Source organism: Lissotriton helveticus, chromosome 11, assembly GCF_964261635.1.
Source record: "Lissotriton helveticus chromosome 11, aLisHel1.1, whole genome shotgun sequence".
Classification (NCBI taxonomy): Eukaryota; Metazoa; Chordata; class Amphibia; order Caudata; family Salamandridae; genus Lissotriton; species Lissotriton helveticus.
The window spans coordinates 564481023-564497205 of NC_136072.1; the positions used below are offsets into that span (position 1 = coordinate 564481023).

Here is a 16183-nt window from a genome sequence, read left to right on the forward strand (position 1 = left end):
TCCGATACTGCACTGCGAGCTGCCTGAACACCATAAATAACGGAGGCAAATAAATGTGGGAGCTGCCTCACCTAAAGAAACGGAACATACAGCGGGACAGACAGTGCAAGAATCACAGCACATTGAGGGGAGTTCAGTTTCACTTATGAAGCAGAAACGGCACTGGAAACATTATCATACAGGTACGAATGCGCCTCACTATGTAGAACAGATTTGTCTGAGGTGAGAAATGTCCAAACCTGCATTCTGGACGTCTTGGTTTAGTGAAGTTTATCAGGCTTGAAACCGTTTTTCATCTTTATATCGCGCCACACAAAAAGCTGTAAATTTTGGAAATATTAATAAAGGTGTGATGAAAAGACTGTGGAACTGGAGAGCCTAGTTAGGGTCGGCTTAATTAACATTCTGTGATTCTGGGCTAATCACTTAGTCAACCCAGCCTAAAAAAACAACACAAATGTGCTTGTGTAACATAACTGGCGCTCATGTAAAAAGCCATAAAACCCCTTTGGGTCAAGCTCCTACTAAATAAAAGTTAAAAAATGTAAAAAAGAAATCCTGATGAGTGTGCGGTAACGTTAAGTTTTCAGGTAAAATGACCGGATAAGCAGCTCCTTCAAAAAAAACTCCACAAATAAGGTGGAGAAAAAAGTCAAAATCTATTCCTTTCTAACGGCTGTGCTGTCTTCTCTGCAGCACAAATGGGGTCAGTACAAAGCAACCTACTGTTACAACTACAGATGGTTCTTTTATCTCATTTGCAGATCAAATGTGCTTAATGTTGTGGCAGTAGACATTGCTAGATGTAATCTGCAGGGAGAATAAAACAGGCACTTACAACATAACTTAGTGTAGCTTTTTATTAATGAAATTGTTGGTTACTCAATGGGTGATGTTTGGTGTATGAGAGTGTGAATGGGTGAGTAACTGAATGTGGGGGTTGACTGTGTGGGTAGGTCAATTTGACGACTGGTTGTATGAATTGGTTGGATAACCATAGGAAGCTTGATACGGATGGGTGAATATGAGTGAGTAAGTGTATGATGTAAGGTGGGAGAAAGTGAAATAATTGTTGGATGTGGGTAGGTAGGTAGGGGAATGATCTTAAGTGAGTAGTTGAGTGAGTAACCGGGTGGATGACTGTGAGAATGATAAGGTGGATAGACAAAAGCTTGTTAAAACACCATGAGTTGACTGAAATTCAACCTGCTGTCTTCAATAACCTATTTTAATGAATATAACAGTGAGTGGGAATGGCAATGTGAATTAGGTGAATGAGTGGAAGGGTAGTTAGATGAGAATGTATGATTGAGTGAGTGAACAAGTGTGAGTGGGTGAACAGTAGAATGGGTGTGTGTAGCCTTTGACCGTGTCATGTATGTGCATGTAACTTGCATGATCGAGGTGACTATTAGCGGCAATACTACGTGTCTCTCGGACATCTTTCCAGGGGCCCCTTGATAGAGACAGTTCTGTTTTTTCCCTGATGGACTGGAATAATTCCTAAACAAGTTCTTGTAAATACCGTTTTGTTTAATTTCTTTTTAATGTAATTGATGTGAGGGAGTCTATTACTATTTGTAGAGAAATGTTTGCTTCATGCAACAACCATAAAAAACTTATTGTATTGAATGTTATTCGCTGAATATGCCCGGAATGTGCGCGTGGCGGTCAAGTCCAGAAATTTCTGTCAGGTGGTGGGGGGGCCCAACATCTAAAAAAATTCAGCTGGGGGGCTCAACCTACAAAAGTTTGAAGACCTCTGCTCTAAGGGAAGCGGTGCCAAGGTAGCACACCTACCGAGGCACACTTTGGGAGGTGCTACGGAGAGTCTCAGAAACCCAGTCATCCCCATGAAGATGAAGTTAGGTAATATACCAACCTCCAAATGTGTTCCGATATGCTGGCAGTACAAAACAGAACAGCAGCTTGGAAGTGCCACACATCTTTCACCGTTGCACCCTCTCTGGCCTCTGAGACTTCAGGACTACCCTAGCAAGGTCATGTTTTTATCAAGATATACAAGGAGATGAAACAACTGTAGACCTATTTCGTAAAATACCACATCGTTTTTACCATGTATTTCATGTATTATAACATTACAGTACTGTTGATTTATTGACATTGTGCTTTATCATGTATTTCCATATATTTGTATCTAAGACAGTCCATCCTAATTAGAGTGTTTAAAATACATTTGTGTTAGTCTTAAAATAGGTAAAATATTTGTAAAAATAATCATTCAGTGTTTTTAAAGCCAGTTTACCTTTTGTTCCGCTCAAAAAGATATTGCAGTCTCTAAGGCAGTATTGTGTTGAAAAGAGGTTAAATATTTCATAAACTCATACCCCTAGTACAGATATTTTATAAGTAGAAAACACTAAGGTAATCCAGGTCTAGAGAATAGCCAAATAGAATTAATTATTTCTGAGGATATATGCCCCATGCCAATACAGAAAGCGACTAGGTCGAATAGCTCGCACCTCTCAGCCTGTACCAAGCAATACATTTGGTGCACATCCTAAATGGTATCAGTCACTTTTGGATACCTCTGCAGTGCAGAAAGACATTCATTTATAAAAAAGAAAAGTCTTTTTGATGTGAAATTATGAAAAGACTAGATTTTCTGATATTTTAATGGACTTATTTTTCATTCATTGGGGGTACCAATATATTTATAATTTTATTATAACCCATTTTTATCCTGTAAACATTCTTGATGCTAGGGGTCAAGAAATCTCAGGCTACAGCCTTATTTTCAATCTGTTTTGGCAACTGCTGGTTCTACTTGGTCTATTTCAAGGAGTGATTACATTGTTGTTATTTGCTCCGCTTCTATCTTATTGTTAATTGAGTCTTAGGGCCTGATTAGGAGTTTGGAGGACAGGTTTACTCCATAACAAACGTGCGGGATATCCCGACCTCCGTATTACAATTCCATTATATCCTATGGATAGAACATGTAATATGGCGGACGGGATATCCGTCACGTTTGTGACGGCGTATCCCATCCGCCAAACTCATAATCAAGCCGTTGTTGATTTATTCAGGCATCTCCTGTTTCACAATATTTCCTCTAAACCTGATCCATGGTACTTAATACTTGTTTTGGATTTGTTTTTCTCCTCTTGTTCGTCACAAATGTTTCAAATTACCAATATTTCCTATTTCTGCATATTTAGGAGAATGCGCCTGAACTTGAAAGGATGGCTTTAATGTGTCAAATTACTCTTACCAAGTGGATACCACAGTCAATATCTTCTAAGATTGTAAATCTGTTTACGGTGCCTTCTATTCCAGAGGAGATTGTGTTTTGGGCCATTCATCAAATGACAATTCAATACGGTAATTTGAAAAAATGCTATGTTGTTGTCAAACACTGTGCTCTGTGGCAGTCTACCGGATTCTACATTCATTTTAGGTCTGTCTGCAAATAGTTTTATCTGGCTATGGCTCATGTCATCACAACACTCAAATACACAGAGTGGGCGCTGAAGCATGCGGCAACATGTTCTTTCAGTTCCCTTTCTCCATTGTTCTTTTAGTTCCCTCACTCCTTTGCTTGTTTAAAGTATTTCTACATTTTGTACAAAACCCATAACAGTATGGTGAATTTATGCATTTTAGAATGGTGATTGAGAATGGATCAATCACTAGAATTGCATATACAATGCAAATTGAAAGTGGAAAGAAGCCACAGGGTATATTTAAGTTATTTTCTACATATATTTCAAACTGATTGTGGCATTCAGAATAGAGTCCCATGCCCATGCCTTTGCCATTTCAGCCCGCATAGTTAAAACAATTAATTCTTTAAGGAAGTGACAATTAATTAGAAGGAAATACAACAGCACCACTATGTGTTGCAACCCCATGTCATAATGGTAACTCAAATAAGCTCTAAAATGATTACTTTCTGTACAGTGCTAATTAAAGAAACAAGCATCTCCGTGCGTATGCCATCAGAAGGCTTCAAAATATGGAACTCCAGCAAGAGGCCTTAGAAGTGAATGGTTGCATCTTAAATACAGGTCCACTGACAGCCACTTTTGAAAGATGCAAATGTATTGCTGCTATTTTGGTTATTATGTTCAAATGATAAATATTGTTTTAGATTTGTTGAAATTTAGTAATTTCACATTGTAGATTCACATTTTAGCACCACATACCAGCACCAGATGTCCCTTACAGGTTTTGTTTCATTATGTCTCTCGAGGAAAAACTGTTAAAAACTGAAACAGCTCTACACCAACCAGCTACTTAACTATTAAGCCTTTATTTGTACAAGGATTTAGATTTTCTGTAAATGCAGCAACTCTGCTATAATGCCGAACTCCTTCATCACGTCATAAAAAGGTGCGAGTGAATCCTGGGAAAAGACAATGTGAAACGTTCTTTAACGCTTATTGCATTACGTTTTATGTTCTGCTGGGTGGAAAATATACAAAGCCATGCATCAAGATTTTTTTACAAATATGTTTCATGACTAACACCACTTTTGCAGCACACTCATCATCTTAAGTTGGTATTAGTCTTTAGTTAAATTAATATTGTTTATCCTATTTTCTCTTACAGGACCGGAAATGGAACCATATCTAGATCTGATTCTCAGAACGTTCTTTCCTGTAATGAAGACTGCTTCTACAATCAACCAGAAATATTGGTTTAGCCTTGGTGTGCACCTGCGCTGGTGGAGCGGTCGGGTTTGGTTTGATGGTTGGGAGAGTGTGGGGAGAGGACACCTTTATTAAGTTCACTTTTGTAACATTTCCTGAGAGCACGCTTCATGCAAAGAGATGCAATTTCTTATGTCTGATTGGTGTAGAGAATAACAGTCCCTATTTATCCCATTGTTTTCAACAACTGATTACTTATCTGCATTAAACTTTCATTTGTGGCACAAATCAGAACTCAACTGCAACATTGGTCTGCATAATGTGTAACTCCACTACTTTCTAGTACATTTGCCAATTGAACTGGCATGCTGAGCTGCTGTGTCAAGAGTGCCATGTAATGACTGGAACACATCTCTAGTCTGTATAGTGCACCTTCGGGAAACACCCTATTCTTTTCAGTAATAAAAAACTAAGGGCGTTTGTGACGGGATACCCATCTGCCACAGCCTGAATCAGGCCTTATGTTGTGAACTTACCTCCCTAGGAAGTGGAGCATTAAAACCTGTAGAAATTGTACATCATTTCCCAGAGGTAATTGTTCACTTCAATGGCACAGACATCTTGTTGCAACCTAGAGCTTGCACAATTGCAAACTAGTCACCGTGTTAAGTAAAGATTTAGGGCCAGATGTAGGTAAATTTTATTTTCCGACCTCTTAAATACCGAGTCATACCGACTCGGTATTTCAGAGGTCGGAAAATAAAAGTACCGAGATGTAGGTAAATGCAGATGTGCAATTACCGAATCGGAAACAGTCGGTATTTACCGATGCGGTAAATACCGACCAGTTAATGCCCATTCATTCCTATGGGCTTTGAAGCCCATAGGATTGAATGGGCATTTACCGGTCGGTATTTACCGCATCGGTAAATACCGACTGTCACAAGGGTGCAGGGGGTGTCACTTTGACACCCTCTGGCACCCCCAAAAGAGGCTCGGGTGCCATGTGGCAGGCATACCTGCCCTAAGGGCAGGTCTGCCTGTCATATGGCATATGTGTGCATGCACACATGTGCATGCACACCAGAATCGGTATTTTACCATCAAGTAGTATTTGATGGTAAAATACCGATTTTGTACTGCTTGTGGGACTCAGAAGAGTCCCACCTACATACCAATTTACCGGAATCCGTAATGATACCGACTCGGTATTTTACATACTCGGTAAATTTACCTATCGGTAAATTTACCGAGTCTGTAAAATACAGGGACCTACATGTCAAATTGCTTTTACCGGTCGGTAACGGCCGATTTCGGCCGTTACCACCCGGTAAACGCCTACCTACATCTGGCCCTTAGACTGGTGCAAATCATGGAGTAAATATATTTTTACCATTTTTGCCTCTTGAAAAATAGAGAATGCAGGTAGCAAGATTTGCTCCCAACTAAACATTTTCAATATTAGGACAGAAAAAGGGGCAATGTGATTTCACACGTTTTGCTATGCTTAATATAGGAAATTGAATGAATCAGTGTTTACTTAGATGTGAGATTAAAACCAGTGTAGTGTCTTCCTGCCTGATTAGCAGAATAGTGCAAAATCATTACACCACTTTTTTACTCTGGTGATATCTGAACCAGCACTTCTTTGTTAACCACATTAAATGATTCACAAAAATACTGATAAGGAATGCTCGGATGCATCATCTTTTATATTTTTACATACTTTTTTTTATTTTGCCAAGAGGGCAAATATCGTCATACAGTAATAACTTTTGCAAAATCTGATATCTCCACTCTTATTTCATAAACAACAAAACTGTACAAACTAAATTGCTTTGTTGCTAATTGAATGTAAAAAGTACTCTGGCGACACATATTCTGCCTTTCCTTCATTTTAGTTCAATACAATGAGTTGCAGTAATGTGGAATTCTTACCATATATTGTCTAGAATGCTTCAAAAGTGCAATAGGATGCATGCTCGAAATGGATACCATTACAGTATCTATGAGAGTCAGTGAATACCTATGTGATTTGAGTCTAATACCTGCTAAAAATAATTTCCTATCAGCAGACGCATTGCACTGTTTTGCTCAGTATGTCCTATGCATTACCAGACCAGGTGGTACATGTGTAGATTAATGCAACACTTAAGCCTTTGAACTTAACTGTAATTTTTTTATTTTTGTGCAGTCATTGAGATGTTATCAGGCCAGTTTGCTTCTAGTGTAGACACTCCTCTAGTCACACTTTTCTTTGAAGCCTACTCAACCTGTAAGGTATTTCTTCTAGAAACCATCCCCAGTCTCCAGGAGGTGAGTTGGTAACGTGGTGAAAGAACAGAGTGCAGTGGATGAAGGTTTAGAGCTGTTACGTTTTGTGAGATAACTGATGCATACACATTGACTGCCCCTTCCTGTGCCTTTGCATATATACTTCATTTGATGAAATACAAAAAAAAATGAAATTAATTCTCTTGACGCAGACTTGAGATCTCTATTTATGTAGCTGAATAAAATGTGTAAAAACCTTTATTGTACCCGACCACGTATCAAATTCCTATCAGGTCAGATATATAAAATAAAATCAAAGCTAAACGATGCTATAATACTTAAGTATTAGGGAACAGTAAGTGTAATAAGTATTTTTGAAAAAGAAAGTGACAGAATTAGATTCTAGGGCAATTTAATAAATTCGCAGCTGCAGTAGTGTATTTTCTATGTCTACCACAACCTGTCCATGAATAAGAGGCAGGGGAAATATATTTTTTTTAAAGGGTTGGGGAGAGGGAGAAAATAGAGAGAGTGGGTGGGGAACCCTCGTCCAAATAAGACAAGAGCGAAACAAATTCATGGATAACATTTCTATTTTAGAGAATCAGTTTGGAATATTCTGCCAGTGAAACAAACCACTGCCTTTGCATGACAGAATCACTTCCTAGTGAACAGATGTCAAGTGCAGCTGCCTCTCCAGGGAACCCTCTACTTCCACATGTGGCTCATATTTTCTTAGTAGTTAATGTCTAGTGTGTGGAACTGAAAACCTGGTGTAATTTATCTTAACAGGTCTGGGGGCAGGTCATCACCACTCTGGGAAATTTGGCCTCCGTTCTGCCAGAGGAGCAACTAGATAAGGAGCTTCCTTGGTTGGTCAATGAAGTTGAAAGGCTCCAGACCCAGCTGCCTGCTGATATGGCATTTCGTTTGCTCATGGTGAGTGTGACCTTTATTTGCTGTCCATGCTTGCCACTTCAACCAATCCCAAATGATCCACTCATAATGAACGGTGTATCCCATAATGAGAGATTAGCTGCAATAAAACACTACATTATTGAGAAATGAGGGTTGAATACAGAACTACAGGATTCCATTGGTGAGTTAGTTACACCACAGGTGGTGTTGTGAGATGGTTCAGGCCTCCATCATGTGTACATTGGGCCAACATATTGGCATTCCGCTCCCGACAGTACCAATGTTGTGGGTATCAGAAATTTTGGGATGTAGGAAAAATGTATGATTCCAAGTTTGCCCCTTAGGTACCCCTGAGAAATAGAACCACCACACCAATTCGGACAGTAATTCCCCACTATTTGACACATTCACGCCTGGTAATTATTTCAGTTTTGAGCTGGTGTATTGTTTTGGGAGATGAAGGGATTACAGGGAATATAGTTTTCCAACATTAATTCCAAATACTGAACCAGCTCATTGTGATTAGTACACAATCCATAAAGGCAGCCAGAGAAGCAAAATGCACATTTGTATTTGTTACATATGAAATCGGGATTAATAAAAGGAGAAATGTGTACCAAAGCAATTGTGCTAGAATTTAAATAAACATCAACAGTGCTGAAATTTGCTTGACCTGTTGTTGTGATACTGGGTAAGTAAAATTGATTATGGAAGTGAAATTGAGCATACTGACGCTCCATCTTGATGTGTTAATCATAACAAAACAGCAGATCTTCAGTCACTAGAGCCCTGACATAGGTCCCAAGCAGTAATTGGGCTTACTAAAGCCCTAGTGACCTCTTAGAGAGGTGTGGCTCACTGGTTAGAGGCGGCAGACCCGGGAGCAGAAGTCGGCCTGGGACCAGGGTTCAATTCCCGATGCGGCAGGGTCGTGGACCAGTTTCAGCAGACTCAACAATTCTCACCTCGGTGCCTACTCTAACCTGGGGTCCCACTCGGCAACTCTGGGCATTAGCTTGCCTAATCTCCACAACGGCCCCATCAGCGCCGGGGATGCCTGGCTCCACCTTGGGGATTCCCAGTAGGGACCATCCCACAGGGAAAGCCAGGACGAGTTCCCCAGCGGTATACAGCGCCGGGACGCCCCTTTGCTGGGGCAGCTGTGCGCTTTACAAGTATACGACATTTAACATTTAACTAGAGCCCTGACATAGGTCCCAAGCAGTAATTGGGCTTACTAAAGCCCTAGTGACCTCTTATAACAAACAGTGTGCCATTGCATTTTCTCTGGTCTGAGAGGCTGCTTACACCCTGTGAAATACAAGTAAACTTATAAATGACCTTCACTAAGGAGCCCCATGACTTTGCATTGCACTCCTGGTGACCGAACATACAGGTAAAACAGTGAAGTCTTAAGAGGAGCACTGGAAATGTATCATGTTAGTAATCAATAATGTGTTGGAATTATAGAATACTACTTTTAGTTGCTATAAAAACAAATATTAGCAAAGGAAAGAGTCCGTAGTTAGAGACGTGCGAACTGTATTAGCTGAAAAAGCAAGAGTGACGTAGACCTTGGTGGACACACTATTAGAATCATTACGTCCCCAATCTGCCAATTTTCATTTCCACAGAACTATTGTTTTTGAGGCTTGAGAATTGTAGATTAATGTTGAGGCTCTAAGTGGAACAGTTTCTGCTAGGTCTGAGCATTTACAGTTAAAAGGACAGGTTGTTCAAATTTCCTTACAAGTCCTTCTTTTGACAGTCTCCACTGTAATAAAAATTTGAATACCAGCTAGAAACATAAAAACATGACAGAATGTTGTTGTATGGCATATTGACCATATACATAATTTGAGGTTGTTCCCCCAATGATTCTTACAAGCCTTCATTGCAGGTGATCATTCTCCTCATTAGCATCTGTGTAGCTAAATGTGTTCCTAAAACTGCTTTTAGTCGTCACCCATCTTCTGTTTTGCAGCTCCTGCCTCCACGTTGACTTTGATTCTCATAAGCAAACACTATCCTTTTAGGCTCCTCTGTACTCCCATGGTTCACAGTGTGCAGGGGTGCAAGAGGGACATTGAGCAATCCTGGTCCACAACTGTTAATAGTGAAACAGATGTTGCGGCGCATACATGGATCCAGGTTTTACAGGAGCACCCCAATTATATCTGAATTTTACTATCTAACAGGAAAAAAGGGGAAAATGTATTTCCAATAGTGTTCATCCACCCATGCTACATCTAAGTGTGCCCTTTGGCTTGAGGGTGTATTTTGCTGACTTTGGATGAGACTACATTAGTGGAGTGTGGATCACTTGGAGAAGCAGGCAGATAACTAGAGGACCTGTAGGACGAACAGGGAGAAACAGGAGGGTGAAAGGGAGGTCAAACAGAGGAAGAGGACAAGGGAACAAGACTCTCGAAAAAGTTCAGTACAACTGAATGGAGGAGGAGGAGGACCAAGATCACTAGCAGGATTAGGAACACACGGAACTGGATTTCCAAGATAATGAAGAGAAAGTAATAGCAGGAGGACCATGGGAAAAACCTGGAGGATCAGGCAGCAAAAAACCACAGTCGACCAGGATGACTGAGACCCCAAGGACATAAGGCCCAGCATGCCCAAGACAAAGAGGAGGATCAGTAAAACCAGGAGAATAAGTAGAATGAAGTAGAACAGAAGGACCAGAACCAGGAGGCCAAAGAGGAGAAGAAGTACAAGTAGCCACTTTATTAAGCGCCATAGAAGCCAGAAACTAGCTGACTCCAAACCCTTTCGGTGGTATAACAATGAATGTATGCAAGCAAGAATTGCCCTTGGCAATGCTATCAGGGTTGGAGAAATGGGTACTGTCCGTACTGCAAGATATGAATACAAAAAAACTATCCATAAAGACAAGTGCCTATGGGATGAGCTTAGATGGCAGGACCTAAAAGAAGCAAGTTTGCAGAATAATACCAAATTATTCTGGAATATCATTAAGTGTGGCAGAGGGGGTCAACCTGATCAGCCCCTAAGTCATGTCTCTCATGAAGGATGGGTTAATTACTTTAGGCCCCAAAATGCGCGTTAACCCTTTAAATGATCAAATGAAAGAAGTTAGTTATGTTTTTTATACTGATGAGGCTTTTAATGACAAAGAAGTTTTAGCAGCTCTTAGTGCAGTTGCTGGAGGTAGAGCGCCAGGACCCGATGGTGTCCCTGCGGATGTGTTCCTCTACGACAAAATACGACAATGTTGATGGCAAATGCAACGGCCCAGGGTGCCCGATCCCGGTTTCCTGGAAAGGGGCCGTGATAGTCCCAGTATATAAAAAAGGAGATAAAACTCAACCGGGGAATTACAGACCTATCAGCTTGATAGATACGATTCAGAAGGTAGTTGGGAGGTTGATCCTGAACAATATCTTAGACTGGATTGAAGAGAATAGTATATTGTCCCCTTTCCAAGATGGTTTCAGTAAATACACTAGCACCATTGATCAAGTCATTCATTTTATTCTTTTATAGTGGAAGACTGTGACATTGGGCAAGGGCCGCCTTTATGCTGCCTTTGTTGATCTACGTTCAGCTTTTGACCTTGTCCCCCTTTCCCGGTAATGGGTGACGTTGAAGGAATTAGGCCTTTCGGACGACATCCTAACCTTGTCTGTATCTAAATGTTGTTTGTTTTGTGCTTTTGTGAGTATACTTCGAATAAAGCTACTTTGGAATGGAATGGAATGGAGAAGAAGGATGTGCAAGTGGAAAGGGAGGGTCATCAGGAGGACCAGGGCCACCAGAACAAGAAGGAAGAAGATGGGCAGGTCAACATGGAGAACCTACACCACTGTGAAGACCCTACACAGAATGAGGAGGAGGAAGATGGCCATGAGGATGAGTAGAAGAGGAGGTGAGGGTCCAGGACAGCCAAGAAGTTTATAAACTCCAGGACCACCAGAAGGATTTGGAAAACTTGAACCAAAAGGGGACCAATACCATGTCCAAGAACTAGGAAAAGGATTTGTAAGAAGACTAGGAAAATAAGGAGGAAAGCCAGGAGGAGGGAGACCAGTAAGAGGAAGAAGACCATGAAGAGAAAGCAAAGGCTAGGAGGTCCAGAACAGCAGCCACCACCAAGACCACCATGAAAAACCTGAGGGCCAACTCCAGGATTGCTAGGAGTAACAGCACCAGAGGATCCAGAGGACCGTGGAAGAGGATGACCAAGATTAGCTGGACTATGAACATAAGGACAATGAAGATCATGAGGACCAGCAGGACTGGGACCAGAAGAATGAAAAGATTGAAGAACACCAGGGCAAGAGCACCAGAAGAACAACTAGGAGGGACACAGCAATAAGCACCATGGTAAAAATAATCCTTTTAACAGAATTACCTAGAAGACCAGGACCAAGAATATGTAGATGAAGACCAGGAGGATGATTTTGAGGAAAATATGAGTTGACAGAAGGGAAAGAAGAATAAGAGGATGATGAGGAGGAAGAGACCTAGAAAAAGGAGAACATGAAAATCAATACGAAGATTAGGAGAACTATGAAAAGGAAGACCTGGTAAACCAGGAGCATGAAGAGGAAAACCTATAGGTGGAAGACCAGGAAGAGGAGAATGACCAAGAGGAGTAGAGGGACCAGGGCAACCAGGAAGTCCAGAAGCACTAGGATTACCAGGTCCACTAAGAGGACACAACTATCAAGGGAATCACAACGGGACACGCATCAGGAGAACTAGAGACAGGAAAAGCAAAGGCAGAATGATGATTTGAAAAGGAAAGAGAGATCAACAGAACTGAGGGGTACCATTAAGACCAAGACCAGCAGGAAGACCAGGAGCAGGAAGACCAAGGCCATGAAGGAAGGGACTAAGATGGCCAAGAGGATCTAGACAGTGCCATAAGAAGAAGGAGTAGCAGACAACCAAGAGAACTAGAACCACAAAAAGAACTAGGACAACCAAGGCAAGGGCCATCATCAACAGTGGCTAAGAATACAGGGCCTACGATGACAAGTGAGTCTAGGCTACATGTGTTAGGGCATGCCCCTGTTAAATGCTGAACATGTTCTCTTCTGGTTCCTTGATGGACTAAAATCCAACATCTGACTCCAACAGATAACCTCTACAGAAATCACTATGTGGATCTGAGAGATCTTAAGGCACTGTGAGTCAAGAAAACAGAGCAATCCGAAAAGAAAAAAATGGACATAAGCACGGTCATCTGTCAAAATCTACTTGTGGTCATATGTATTTAGAATTAGTACACAAGAGAGCTCATTCACACACCAACTCACTCTAGCATTCAGACAGAATTTACACTTTGAAATTTGTAATTCACCACTGACCATCATCATTTGCACAAACTGCCCTTTGGCCTCATCTCAATTTTCTTATCTCCTTGCAGACCCTTGAGTTATGCATCAAGGCAGCTATTACTAAGAGTTGCAGAGCGCTGAATGGAACTGTGCCAACCGTGCTTGCCGTCCTGCATCACCTGGTAAGTATATACATGAGGACAAACAAAGTATTTCAGTGGGAGGTGACAGACATTTCCTGTGTAACATATTGTAACAAATAAAGGTTCTACCTTAATCCAATTTATAGTAGGAGTGTTTTTAAAGGGCAACATTTGGGAACTCTCTTGCATAAAATATTAAATTATAATCCATAAAAATCCTATATGAACCAATTTGCTTCTCGGGTGCAAAGAAAGAAGACAATGGATATAAATCTGTCAGTGTTGAGAGCTCCTCTGCAAGAACCCCCCATAAGTCTGCCTCCCGGCAGCTCTGGCTCTGATAATAGGTAACAGAGGAACAGAGTGACAGGGAAAGGGAAGGGACCCAGGGGGAACACCAAGGATTGAGAGCTGAAAGAAAAAAGCTGTACCCAATAACAATGGTTTACAACATAGACATAATACTAACAAAGCTTATCTCGGAAGTTCAATTGTCCAGTTAGACTTTACTATATAACATATACTGGACTCTTCATGACATTCCCAACAACAGTACACCCAATCTTAAATCTATATATTTAATAATAATAAGGCTATATCATATACATTTGATTAATGCCATCAATCAAAGGAAATTCAGTATTTATCCCACTAAGGTTCCTAAAGTCAATATGTGCAGAATCTACCCCACAATTTAGTTCAAATAATCCAAATACACAACATTTCTGGAATATCATTACAATCCAAACTTGAAGCATTCAAGACCTCAGTCCACATATAAGAAGGCCCTCTGAAAACAGGTGCACATCTTGACGGCCATAAGCATGAAATTCCAAATAGCAATGCTGGCACGTGGAATCTGGAATGAATGGGAAACAAAAGACAAGCATCTCTGATGAGGACCAAAGTGCGAGAACTGAATGCCGGTAAAGAAAAAAAAATGAAGTGGTACAGCAGAAACAGCGAGTGGCGGTGAGAACAGAAAAAGGCCCTAATGAAGCCACCGACAAAACACTCGCTCCCCACTCTGCTGACTAGAGACCTGGGATGCAAAATGGGCAAAAAGTGAAGCAAAAAAGGCCTCCTCTGAAAAGCATGCAACCCACTATGCTGGCCAGACACCGTAGGACGCAAAAGGGGAACAGCTTTACCGTCCCCAGAGATAAACCAAGATGAAGTGTAACAACAGCCTTCGTCTTGATTACGTTGAATAGCCGCCACTAGTGCCAGCTTTGTTAAAAGCATTAAGTACCACTACCTTCTGCAATCTCGCCAGACTTCTGAGTCTACAAACTATCCAAAAACCATAGGAAACTAAGGCATCCATCTTAGAGTGGTAACTGAGAATTTGCACTTCCACCAATATCGGGCACCCTGAATATGCTGTATTCCAAACAATTAATTTTTCTGTAGCGTGGTATGGATCATGGCCCCACAAGTCCTGACAAACTCCTATGCTGTCATTCCCCCACTGGAAGTTATTTGCTGTCTGGATGTATGGGATTGGCTTTCAGATAGCCTAGCTTCCATTATTATTTATTATGGCTTTGTTATTGGCAGATCTGTACACCCTCAAGTAGGGTTTCCGATGAAACAGAAGAGCCACTCAAGTTGTCCACGGCTATTATCCTGTCACTGGGTGAGTTGGTCATAAATGTATGTATGTATATATTTGTGATACTGCAAGTATATATTGGCCTTTACTAGGGATCAGGTCCTTTGTAACATTAATATCTGTACACTGCCCTGCACGTAACTTGATCGTCTTAAAAGCCACTATTGCTTCAGTATTTATCTCCCCCCTCTAGTACATTGGTTGGCTTGCTACTGGAATATGGTGCCCAGTTTACTATATACAGCTATAGTAGTCATGTGAGTACCATGTGCTCGTAGGATCATCATTAAATGTTGCAGACCATTGATAACATACCTCCTGGACATTCGTTGAAGAATGGCCTTGATGGGCTGCTCCCCGGCATTGAGTTCCTTCTTGCATAATTTTATGTTGTGTTATTTTTCAATTATGTCTATTTTTTCTTTTCACTTTACTCTTGCAGCCCATTCTCACTCTAGTGAGGTCCTTAAATATTTTGAAAGTAGCTTGATGCAGATAGGTGCAGAGTCCCGTGCCACAACATTACAGCTGCTCTGCAAGCTCCTTTCGGAAACTGGTAAGACTGTCAGTGGGTGGGTGGCAGTGTGTGATTTAGACAGGGAAAATAGTTAAAGGGATATAATGCTTGTCATATAATCCGGAGCCCTAAGTTGTATTCCCAACTTACTCCCTTACTTGTCCAACATGGTACAGCTATAAGCAAAATACTTCGGGGCAGATTTAAAAGCCCCTTGCGCCTTATTTACGCCGCCGTTGCATCACTTTTGTGACGCAGCGGCGGCGCAAATCCTGCTCCATGGTGCGGGGGTACTTACAACGTGACTCATCTGGGAGATGCGTCACGTTGTAGTGCCCTGCGCCACTTGTAGGCGTTCCTGTGTAGGAGGGGGCGTTCTGGCACAGGAACGCCTCCTAAAAGTGGCTGAGTGAAATCTACAAGATTTCACTCAGTCACTTTTAGGCCCATGCTGCGTCAAAACCCTGCGCCTGCCTGAAGCAGGCGTAACGATTGACGCAGCATTAACTAGATAGGGCCTGCAGAGCATTGCTGGAGCTGCGTCACGCTTGCGACGCAACTCCAGCAATGCGTCACTTTTACGCCACAGATGCGTCACGCATCTGTGCCGTTTTTGCACCATGGTGCGCCGCATTGTAAATGTGGCGCATCCATGATGGCGGAGCTGTGGCGCAGAATAACTGGCGCATCCCTGCTGATTTGCAGGGATGCGCCAGTTATTGTAAATATGCCCGTTCAATTTTATATTCTTCAGCTACATTAACTGCCAACTTTTCCTGGTA

General features: G+C 41.4%; 2 protein-coding genes across 2 annotated transcripts in view; both read left to right on the forward strand.

Annotated features, from left to right (window-relative positions):
- LOC144790690 (uncharacterized) overlaps positions 1 to 5143 on the forward strand; it is a 64808-nt gene extending 59665 nt beyond the window's left edge. The window contains exons 3-4 of the mRNA XM_078665413.1: positions 3183 to 3345; positions 4576 to 5143. Of these exons, the coding sequence (XP_078521539.1) occupies positions 3183 to 3345; positions 4576 to 4751 (339 nt within the window). The 3' untranslated portion in view covers positions 4752 to 5143. The remainder of the gene's footprint in view (positions 1 to 3182; positions 3346 to 4575) is intronic.
- Positions 5144 to 7573: 2430 nt separating this feature from the next.
- On the forward strand, positions 7574 to 15557 carry LOC144790691 (uncharacterized). Its single transcript, XM_078665414.1, has 4 exons — positions 7574 to 7829; positions 13216 to 13308; positions 14830 to 14908; positions 15327 to 15557. Exons 1-4 carry the CDS (start codon positions 7809 to 7811, stop codon positions 15494 to 15496), a joined length of 363 nt encoding a protein of 120 aa, XP_078521540.1. The 5' UTR covers positions 7574 to 7808; the 3' UTR covers positions 15497 to 15557.
- The last annotated feature ends 626 nt before the right edge of the window (positions 15558 to 16183 follow it).

Excerpts from the sequence above, each read along its gene's own strand:
- LOC144790691 (XM_078665414.1), top strand. The coding sequence starts at position 7,809 with ATGGCATTTCGTTTGCTCATG. Across the intron at positions 13,309-14,829 it reads TTGCCGTCCTGCATCACCTG|ATCTGTACACCCTCAAGTAG; the intron begins GTAAGTATATAC and ends TGTTATTGGCAG. Across the intron at positions 14,909-15,326 it reads GGCTATTATCCTGTCACTGG|CCCATTCTCACTCTAGTGAG; the intron begins GTGAGTTGGTCA and ends TTACTCTTGCAG.